We start from the raw sequence: 11,466 nt of genomic DNA, 5'->3' as shown, positions 1-11,466 counted from the left end.
CAAATAAAAGACCACCTACAGACTCGATTGACAGTAGGGATCAGACATAGCTGTGAAAGTTGTGTCTGGGGGTGCCCCCAACCATGCGGTAATCCTGGGAGTGCCGGACATTCAAGGTCATTTCCCAGGACCTGTAGTTTGTTTAGGTCAATCAGAGACAGGGGCTTTTGGAATGTCCAGTTGTGGGTGTAGAGAGGGCGTTTAGCAGAATGAGCGCTTGGTCTCATGATGGAATTTGGATCGGGGCTTGGGGACCCTCAGTGACCCTCGAAGAGGCGAGTGGGCACACCAGGGAACACTATCCCGGGTTTCAGCACCAAACTGAAGGGAAAGTGAGGAATGAGAGATGAGTAATCGAGAAATGAAAGAGACTAGGCAGAGATACACATGAGAGTTTATTTGTCAGAGCTGACAAATAAAGGTCATCTCTCTATAGAGGAGAGAGGCAAAACAGGCTTGGGGTTCCAGGAGTTTTATGGGAGGGCTCAGGAATCAGAGTGGATGGGTCCTAATGTGGGTGGTTAGGGTTGGGTTGGTATGAGGGAGTGGTGAGCCTTTCTCAGAAATGCCGTTGGGTGGGAAAGCAAAAATTTTCACTTAAAATGGCGGCTCTCACTTAATATGGCCATCCAGATGCTAAGCAAGGACCTCATAACATCCATTGGTCTTCTCTCCTGTATGAATTTGTTCATGTTGTGAACATTGTTTACATTCATGGGCCTTCTCTCCTGTATAAATTCATTTATGGTGCCAAAGGGAAGTAGAAGAAACAAAGACTTTCCCACATTGGTGACATTCATAGGGCTTCTTTTAAGTATGAGTTCGTTTATGTGTCTGAAGTTGTAAAGAAGGAGTAAATGCTTTCCCACATTGTTTACATTCATAGGGCTTCTCTCCAGCATGAGTTCGTTTATTTTGACAAAGGGAACTGTAAGAAGCAAAGGCTTTCCCACATTGCTTACATTTATAGGGCTTCTCTCCAGTATGATTTGTTTATGTTCTGAAATGCAAGTAGAAGAAACAAAGGCTTTCCCACATTGTTTACATTCATAGGGCTTCTCTCCAGCATGAGTTCGTTTATGTCTTTGAAGGGAAGAGGAAGGACTGATGGCTTTCCCACATTGTTTACATTCATATGGCCTCGCTCCACTATGTTTATGTACTTGAAGGTAAGAGGATTGAATGAAGACTTTTCCAAATTGGTTACATCTGTAGGCTGTCTCTCCAGTATGAGATTATTTATATTTTTGAAAATATGTGGAACAACTGCACTCTTTTCCACATGTCAGACATTCATAAGTTTTGTTTACAATGTGCACTAATGCTAGCCTTTGAACACTTGTAAAAGAAATTACAGATGTTCTGTTCAGTTTAAGTTTATATGGCTTCCTTCCAATCTCCTCATTCTCCTGTGGTTTGTTTGTAGAGTGGGATATAATGTGCCTATTAAGGAAAAAATATATATATGAAGACTTGTCTATACATATTCCTTACACATGAAATTACTCTAGTGGAAAAGCTCTGGTGAAGACTAAGATTTGGGATCCCACTAGAGGTACTTCCACACTGAGTACCTGTTTTAATTTTTCCAGAACCTACCATATGACTTCTGTAAAAACATTATATGGAAATTTATGGTTGGCTCATTAACACTTTTATATTAATGAGTTGGTGTTGCACTTACACTATTACCAATGTCAGGGAAAGTATTTGTTTTCTGTCATGTCCAAACTGTTTGAAAATACTGATTCTCAGAGCTAATATCAAAACGGTAGTATCATGAGAACATTTTACAGCTTTGTTAATTAATCAATTATTTGTGAAAACATGTATTGTACATTAAAGTTCATATTTCTGGTTAAATGAGAATAACTATAATTCATATCATGGTTGTTTTCTATGCTTGTGTTGTAAAATTATAGGACATGTTACAATTCCCTCAAGACACTGTTTCCTCTAGTGAACACAAATTACCTTAGATCTCTCCTGGGATTTGTGTTCTGATCTTCCCATTTGTCTCCTAAAATATAGACACAGAACAATCATTATAAATCATCATGATTTCAGAATAAATTATGGAATTTATAATATGAACAACTCTAATGCAAAAATTAAAATGAAGGAAAAAGGAAAAAAATATGGGATTTATGCGGCAGAGTGCAAGACATTAGGCCCAATATATTCTCCAATGCAAACCCATTCCACATTCCAAATCCATGAGAAAAAAACTCCCACTTGCCAGGCCTTGTGGCCAATACCTGTAATCCCAGCAGCTTGGGAGGCTGAGGAAGAAGGATCTGAAGTTCGAAGCCAGCCTCAGCAACTTATGGAGGCCTTGTCTCTAAATACAGTACAAAAAAGGATGTGGGTCAGTGGTTGAACACCCTTGAATTCAATTCTTGGTTTAAAAAATGAAGAAAAAACAAAACCCTCCCAATTACTCAGTGTTTGATTATGTAATGAAACATCATCCTTACGTATAGAATCCAGGTTGCTAAGGATTTCCTGCATCACGTCTCTGTAGAGATTTTTCTGGGAAGGATCCAGCAGAGCCCACTCCTCCTGTGTAAAGTTCAAAGCCACATCCTCAAAGGCCACTGAATTCTAAAATATTCCAGAAAAGTGTAGTGCAGGCCAGGAGAAATTGACAGCATTAGGGCTCTATTCCCATCATGTGAGATGTTGTCACATTTCTGTGATCTCCAAATATTTATTCCATTATTTTGTCATCAAAACTTGTATTCTTGTGCACTCAATTGCCCAAACAGAGGGATTCCAATATAAGTCCTGGACTATCCAGAAATGCATCAGCAGAGCAAAAACATCCTCCTCATTGTGGAGTCCAGTGAGTAAAGTATGCTCCTGGGTCACCCTTAATGCCTTTGTAGGGTGCATGTCTAATACGTGGAATAATGAAACCCTTCTATCTCATGTGCAGAAAAGAGCTAACATTAGTCATCCTGAGAGTACCTACGCTTAGAAATGCCTGGCTGATAAAGTTGGACTTTTTCTGATAGAGAGAACTAAGTATGTGGGAGTAATCTCACCAAACTAAGCAGTAACACTAAGTCCTAGTGCTGAGAGTATAGGTAAACAACATGATCTTTACTGAACGTCTGCCTTCCTTCAGAAATCTGATTATTTTGTTCCACTGTTACTTTAAAACCTAAAGGGTTACCCATCTGAAAATAAACAAACAAGTGAAAAAACAAACCCTGTGCTTAAGGAGATTGGAAGCTTCTCTGGCAGACAATCCCCAGGAGATAGTTTCTTCTGAATGTAGGGCTCAGGAAGGATGGAGTTCTCTGGGCATACTGGAAAATGCCATCTTTTTGCCATGCTTTAAGCATGGGGATTGAGAAAAATTAGCTGCAACTGAGTTACTCCAAATCAAGTCTAACCAACCAGGACAAAAGAACAATAATTCATGAACAACAAATGTCTAATAGTTCTAACAAGAACAAAGCAGAATGGGGTAAGTGGAAAGATGTGTGTGTTTTAGGAATAACTCAATGTCAACAAAGGTCACCTCTTCCAAATGATAGCCTTGCCCAATTTTATAAATCTCCAAAATAGACTTCATAGTGGTCAAGAAGTAATTTGCCAAGCCTAATAGGCATAAGAAATGTGTAACAATTGTCAACATTTTCTGAACCATAGACTGCTGACTTTTCTAATATACAGTCAGGAGCCACACAACAATGTTTTACTCAAAGACATGTTTGGTCACATAGGCGACACATACACAGGTGTCTATAGCAAAGGGATTCCTTATGTGTGCAATGATGCTGGAATAACAAACCTAATGCATTGTCAACTGCAGTATTTGGTAAAACAACATGCTGTGGAGGTTTGTAGCCCAGGAACCACCAACACCACAGAGCCTAGGTGTGCAAGAGGCTGTGCCATCCAGGATCATGTGAATAGAGAATGATGTTTGTGCAATCATGAGGCAGCCTACATATATTCCTCAAGAATGCATCCCTATATTTAAGTGACACATGACTGTACATCTAGGTCTTTCCAATTATGACACTCCAAGCAGCGCCGTATTAGCAGACACAGGAAAAAGGAACCAAGAGACAAGAAAGTTTTTGGGGGGTGACCTTATAAGGAACGCCGATTGATGACATAACAGGTATTCTAGAAGGGAAAAAAAAAATCACAAGCAATATGAAACATGGGCCAAGACAAACCTAATTGCAAAAATGCGTTTCAGTCCTATTTCACAATTCTAAATTCTCACATCAAAGAAAATCAAAACACTCCTAGAAGTTTAGAGGAAATGATTTGAGAGGAATAGAAAAACCATTTTTACCTAAGAAGAGTAAACAGTAATGGAGAAGAATGAGAAAATCAAATACATTAAAATTAAGGGAATTAGAAGATGAAAAACATTGCAGGAGAAACCTGCAATAATACGACCTCAGAGAGCCGGGCACAGAGTGAGGTGAGTAAGTGCACGTCGGTCAGGAAACAGCCAGGAGGAGGAACAGCAGGTGAGAGCCACAAGTGGAGAAAGGACCACCTCTCCTCTCCGTGAAGAGGAAAGCCCGGGAGAAGGCCAAGCAGGTGAGGCTTGACACCACCTGCAGGACAAGGACCCCTCAGTCAGGGAGCGAGAAGGAGGAGTCGGAGGACAGCTGGCACTGCATGGTACTTCCCCTTACCTGAAATTTACCACGACCTACAGCCCAGTGATTTTTATGACTATTTTTACAAATTCATGATGTTTTTCCTCTAGAAACACCATCAATATATTACAGTGAAGAGCGCTCTCTCTCTCTCTCTCTCTCTCTCTCTCTCTCTGTCTCATACATAAACACACACACACACACACACACACACACAAGCTTACTGCTTAAAGCATGGCAAAAAGATGGCATTTTCCAGTATGCCCAGAGAACTCCATCCTTCCTGAGCCCTACATTCAAAAGAAACTATCTCTGAAGGCTGAATCACCCAAGATGTTAGGAGGCAAACTTTCTGGGGAAAGAGAAGCACCTAGCTCCATCCCCCGCTAACCTTCCTTTCTAATCAGGGAGGAGAGGGGGCTGAGGATTGGTCATGAAGAATGGCCCTGGAAGGCCTGCGTGTCCTGAACCCAGGCCAAGGCAACAGTCAACAGAATGTCCCCCCCCCGCCAAGACACTGTGTCAACAGCAGAATACCTCCATCACAACAGCATGGAAGAAGGAACTATAGGTGTCACACCTCAGTTAACAACTTCCCAAGGGTACAACAGATGGACCAACACTGAGGAAGTGGACAGATGTCCAGAAACATGCCATGCTTAGAAGAAGGAGGAAATATGAACAGTTCTGAGATGGACAGCATGGATCACCCTCAACAAATGAAAACCCAGGACCAAGTGGTTCACTTCTGAAATACCAAACATTCACAACAATTAATACATATCTCCTTCAAATACTTTTTGAAAACTGAAGAGGAGAAACTACTCCCTGTATCACTCTTTGAGGCCAAAATTCTGCTCATTATGTATACAGAAAAGTGCAGATAAATATCTTTCATAAGTGCCTATGCAAAAATCTTCAGGGCTGGAGTTGTAGCTCATTGGTAGAGCACTTGTTTCATAAGTGTGAGGCACTGGATTCAATCCTAAAACCACATAAAAACAAATTTTTTAAAATCTTCATATAAATTCCAACAAACCATTTTTGGAGGTACATTTAAAGAATTATACACTGCTTCCAAGAAATAGGTATCCCTGAAATGGACGATGGGCGGACACATGAAAATCAATCGATGTGACAGAGCATTAGCAACATGACTAAAACACAGAGCCATCTGAATTGATACAGAAAAAGCATTTGAAGAAGACAACACACTCATTGACCACAAAAACAAACTGGGGATTCATTCAACATAATCAGAGGCGATATGTGAAAAGCACAGAGGACATCATGTCCAACGGTAAAATCAAGAAAAGCTCTCTCTAGGAACATGAGATCTGCTCCTTTCACCAGGTCCTTCCAAGGCAGCAATAGTAACAGTGGCTAGGGGAAATTATGCAGGGAGAAAAGAGTGGAAAAGAGATGCACCCGATTGGAAAAGAAAAAGTAAAATTATCTCCCTTCACAGATAATCAGTTGCATACACTGAAAATGAGTAACCTTAGAAAGGTATTGAAAAATAATATCAAGAATAAAAAAAAATTAGGTATTAACCAAGAATGAGGATTTTATACTGAAAACTATAATATGTTCCTAAAAGAAATGAAATGAGACACAAATAAATGAAAATATACCTAGTGATCATGAGCTCAAAGCATTACCATCTTAACGACCGCCGAGGGGAGCCTGGGTAGAGGCAGCAGCACGCATGCTCTGGGGCAGGATGATCTAGAGCTCCCGCTAAGCAACAAGGCAGGGTCAGCCTCTGAGAAAAGGAAAGGGCAACCGTCAGGATCGCTGTCACAACTGACCACAATACTGGGGGGAGAAGTGGCAGGAAGCTGCATGAGACCCAAAAAAGAATATCTCCCCACCAATTTAGCCACAGACTACCTGTGGTCAATGACAGAGGAAGCTGCTCGGCAATCCATGGGCATGGAGAGATGGTCCCCAGATTGTGACAGCCACCCACCAAAGGCTGTGAGGAGGAGTTGCCTGAGTCCCCAGAAGTTGAAGGCGAAGTGCCCACATTGTCCACATAGACATCAGGAGGTGGGTCAAAGCAGAAAGTTGTCCGGGCTAAGGCAGCAGAGAGAAACAGCTCCCAGCCTGAGCCACTGTGGCCACAGCTGGCAAATGTTGGCACTGTTTGGACACTAGCTGGACGCTGTGCCTCAGTCACTCAGCAGAAGGAGTGGGCACCTGCTGTTGATGACCTTGGGCAAGTTAGAACCCAGGGGACCAGTGGAACCTCTGTACTCAGGACTGAGGACAGCACCCCAGTAAGCCGTGCTGGCCAGGGGGGACATTTTTGAACCACAGATGACTTGCAGAGAACTCATAGCCACAGGATCTGTGTTCAGACACAGCTGCCAGGCTCCACATCACCATGAAAAGCATCCTGCTGAGGACAGCAGGTACTCGCTTACCCACAGCAACCATCATAGAACCTAACAGACAAGGCTGCACCCCTGGGCAGTCAACCACAGGCCCTAGGGATGGTACCAGAACTGCCCGGAGGAGGTCCACAGCAATGAGCCGAGTGCTTTCCGTGTCCTAGCATCTCTGGAGGGACCCACAGCTAAAGAGTGACAGATGTCATTTACATGTCCCAAAAAATAATGAAATCCAAACTGAGATTCAGCAAGAGTTTTTGTTACCTTGGCATGTTTTACTGCAAATAATTCTAATGTCAATATATTTTTTTTGTAATTGGTGTTGAACCCAGGGGCACATAACCACTTAGTCACATCCCCCAACTATTTTGATATTTTATTTAGAGAGGAACTATGGAATGAAATGGAACAAAATATGCTATGTGCCTCTATAAATATATCACAGTGAATTCTGATATTACATTTATCTATAAAGAAGGTCATTTCCAAATGAGAAACACAGATAGGGCTGGAGCTGAGGAAGCACAGATATGTCAGGCTCAAGGGGCAGGTAAGGTTCTGGACAGCTGGGGACCCTCTCACCTGGTCTTGCTCATTGAAACATTCCATGATCACCCTCCCACGAGACCTGGACCCTGACTGCACTCTATGAGGCTTTTCAGGTTTGCACAGCACTGCACTGGGGTGGGAGGTTCTTAAGCTTTGGCAGAGTTTTTGATCCTTCACAATTGTGAGAGAACACAGGGGAGAGAAATCACTGCTGACCTGGCCCCTTAGCACCAGCATCTACAGGCTGATGTCCACCTGACTACAAGAAGTGGGAACAGGAGTGACAATGTCCCAAGGAGGCAGCAGTAGAGATGAGGCCTGTTACAGAGATTCCTCAATTCCAGGACCCCCAGCTGCTCCCCTGAAAGGATACACCCCAGACCTCAGGCTGTCCTCTAGGAGGAGCTGACCCACGGCATGAAATTCCCCACACCTGCAGGACACAGGGCAACTGTGGGCACCTTGTGGCAGCCCCAGGAGAGGCCAGAACAGTGGCTCAGGACACAAGGCCCTGTAAAGTATCCAAAAGGAACCTGTGCCCAAAGATATTAAGGTGTCTGTACTGGGAAAAGATAAAGGAAGACCCAAAGAGTTTTAATAGTGGAGTTCCATCTTTCCCCTCATGGTAGATATTCACAAATAAGAAACAAATTTTTAAAAAAGTATCATGCATCATTCAGTGAAAAAGTGATAATTAAAATACTGTGCCCACGTGAATGTAGTGAGGGGAACAGTTGATAATGCTGTGAACTGGAGGAGGAGTTGGAGTCTGGAAATGTTGGCAGATATGCAAGTTTAGGGGTTCACTGCCAGCCCTAAGAGGGGCTAGGCTGGGGAAAGGAAAGGGAGACCCTGTTTCCCAAACATGTGGAAGATGGGGTGGGAAAGTTAGAGACTCCTAGGGGAGGAGGAGGGATGGTGACCCCTAGACCAATAACCTCGAACACAGGAACCCCATCCCTGGGACAGTATCCCCTGAAAATGGTCTGCCTTCATTGCACACTGAGAGACTAGGGCTGGGGTCCAGCTGAGAAGAGAGGATTCTGCCAAAGTGGCTGCAGACCAGACAGCACACTGGGAGCCCAAACGGGACCAACCCACACCATGGCCTGACGGCATCAAGGGCTGAGCTGTAGCAACATCTCCCTCAGGTCTGGATTGACTGACTCTGGAGTGGACAGTGAAAGGACAGAGTCCAGCCACAGCTGGATCCCAGTTCTAACCATCTTATCTCCCACCTGAGCAGTCCTGACCCCACACACTCACCATTTCCTGCCTTCTGGGGAGTCTTGACAGCCTCCCTATGGACCTCACAGCACCTGCAAATCACAGGGAGACAGATCTGAGCCAGAGCCCCTTGGGCCTCACACAGCAGAGAAGACACAGTCCTGGAGATGGATTCTGAGCTGCAGAGAATGAGAGATGAAGGCCTGTGAGACTGTGGAAGGCCATCCCCTGCCACCACCTGCCTGCTGACTGCTCAGGGCTCTACAACACCCCTCTATCCTGCCAGCTCATATATGCACACTTTGGGGCCCTGAGTGACAGGAAATGTAGCAGACTCCTGGATAAATGAAGCTGGAAGAACAGGTTCTTGGCAAAATCCCCTTTCAGGCAAAGTTTCCTCCCGGCAAGGGGACCTATCCCACCAGGGGGACATTTCCACGTAGGCAGACATGACCCTGGCTTTCCAAAGCAGGCCCTATTGTCTTCCTGCTCTCAGGAGACACTTTCTGCATCTTCTGCCTGGACACAGAGTCAAAATCTTGTGCGAGGCAAAATACTCAGTGTGAAGGCAGCCAACCCTGACCTCGGAGGAGGTGGGAGTCAGGTCAGGCCAGACTGGAAAGGAAGCAGACAGGCATCCATCTCTTGGGAAGAGCCTGCGGCTACATGGCCAAGACCACCTCACACTTTAATTCCGTCCACTCATTTTTCAGTCAAGAAAATAGAAAGACAACAGGGAAATACAACTAAGTGCATGACAAATTAGTTACATGGCAATAAAAGCAATTAAAAATAAAGAAAAGCAAACACTTGAACCAGTTCAGGTAAGGTGTCTGCTTCACCCACAGCTCAGAATGAAACCCTATTTGCAGGGGGGTAAACACATTCCCACTCAGGGAGCCAGACTGTGATTACTGAAACGTGGCCCTGAGGGAAAATGCCAATGACACTGCCCTGGGGGCCATGGTACGCTCCCCCAAATCCGATCCCTCCAGGTGCTGCCCTTTCTTCACTGATCAGACACTAGAAATTCAGACTCTAGGGTGAGAACTGTTAGTAAAACACCCTCTTTATTTACATAGTAAGCCTTTATAGCCTGTTTAGGATCTCCCCATTACTGTTCCTGTGCTCAGATGTGCTCAACGTATTTTTTTTTTTAAAGCTGTAAGAGGAAAGTGATTTTTTAAAAAAATCAACCCCTTCAATAAACTCTTCCAGGAAAAGGGCATTTTCTGCCTAATAACCATTAGATGTTCCCTTACCCTCCAGAGAGTCCTTTAATCCACAGAACAAACGAGTATACAGGTGGTTTTTTTTTTCTTCTTTTTTTTTTTTTTTGTGCGTCTTCATAATTGGAAAATTTATAGTGGCAGGGACATCAGTAAATGCCCTTAAGTCTGAATTTTCCTGGGTGTCTGGCACAGGGCAACTGAGAACTTTAGCACCTGCCAATCCAGCCACCATTAGGATTGGCAGATCCAGGTGATGAGAGGTGATGTGCCGGACTGCCAGAAGCTCATGGATCCAGGTCTCCAAGGACCCAGGTAGGAGGGAGCATTGTTCTCAACAGTATTGCCAGGTTCACCACTAGCCTGCATACTGAAAAATTAAGATAAGTTTGACCCACAGACAATCAAGAAAAAGTGCCTCATTTTCTTATACTGCCAGGCCTTGCCTCAGTAATTGCTGCCATGAGAGGAGAAGGCCTAAAGAATCACCTACTGAGGGAGAGAAATCAGGGGGATCCCCTAAACGCCCATCTCCTGCTGATATCCATTAGCAATATCAGCAGTCCTCCTGTCCTCCATACCCTGGCCCCACTAAGCAGATGAAATATACCACCTCTCCAAGAGATGCCAGGGGGAGGATTTGGACCAGTTAAAGTACATACCCCTTTCTCCCTCCAAGACTTAAAACAGGTAAGAATAAATCTAGGGAGGCTTTTGAAAGATCCAGATTAATATATTGAGGCATTTCAGAACTTAGGCCAGGTGTTTGACCTCACCAATATAATGCTATTACTGAACCAAACTTTAACCTCCAGTGAGAAGGAGGTACCCTAAAAGTAGCTAAAGAACAGGGGATGGCCTCCTTCTTGCTCGTGCCCCAGCAGCACAAACTAATCATCGTTCTTGAGCACAGGTGGTCCCAGAACAATCTTGACTGGGATCTGAGTGATGAGCAGAATGCCTGGAATATTAGTCATTTCCAAATGTTAATCATCAATGCCCTCAGGAAACCAAACAAAGCCCATTGGCCATTCCAAGGTAAATAATATTGTACAAGGCCCCCAGGAAAGTCCTGCTAGTTTCATGGAGAGACTCGGGGAGGCAATAAGAAAATACACCACCCCGAATTCTAAATTCATACAGGGCCAACTACTTTTAAAGGATACATTTGTCATTTAGTTGGCTCCAGACATTTAGAGGAAATTACAAAAATTGGCATGCTGAGAGCCACGGCCGAGTCTGTATGGTCCCTGGCATTTTGCCAACAGTATTGATTGACAGGCGAGGCATTACTATCCGCCTCTGCCGCAACTTTTGAGTTCTCGCACTATTTTGGAGTTCTCGTGGGGATTTCCGGGGATTCCCCGAGAGTTCCCATTGGTTGGGGAAGTGCAGGAGGAGGGATTTCCGAGAGAGATATTTCCGGCTGGG

The 11,466-nt window shown here is 44.1% G+C and overlaps 1 protein-coding gene across 1 annotated transcript; it reads right to left on the bottom strand.

Moving 5' to 3' along the window:
* Positions 1-382: 382 nt before the first annotated feature.
* LOC107152898 (zinc finger protein 844-like) lies at positions 383-11,219 on the bottom strand. Its single transcript, XM_048791446.1, has 3 exons — positions 8,846-11,219; positions 2,323-2,604; positions 383-1,285 (listed from the first exon to the last, which is right to left on the bottom strand). The coding sequence occupies exons 1-3, from the start codon at positions 8,846-8,848 to the stop codon at positions 965-967; spliced, it is 606 nt and encodes a 201-aa protein (XP_048647403.1). The 5' UTR covers positions 8,849-11,219; the 3' UTR covers positions 383-964.
* Positions 11,220-11,466: the final 247 nt, after the last annotated feature.

Source organism: Marmota marmota, unplaced genomic scaffold (assembly GCF_001458135.2).
Source record: "Marmota marmota marmota unplaced genomic scaffold, marMar, whole genome shotgun sequence".
Classification (NCBI taxonomy): domain Eukaryota; kingdom Metazoa; phylum Chordata; class Mammalia; order Rodentia; family Sciuridae; genus Marmota; species Marmota marmota.
This window is presented reverse-complemented; position numbering and strand designations above follow the sequence as displayed.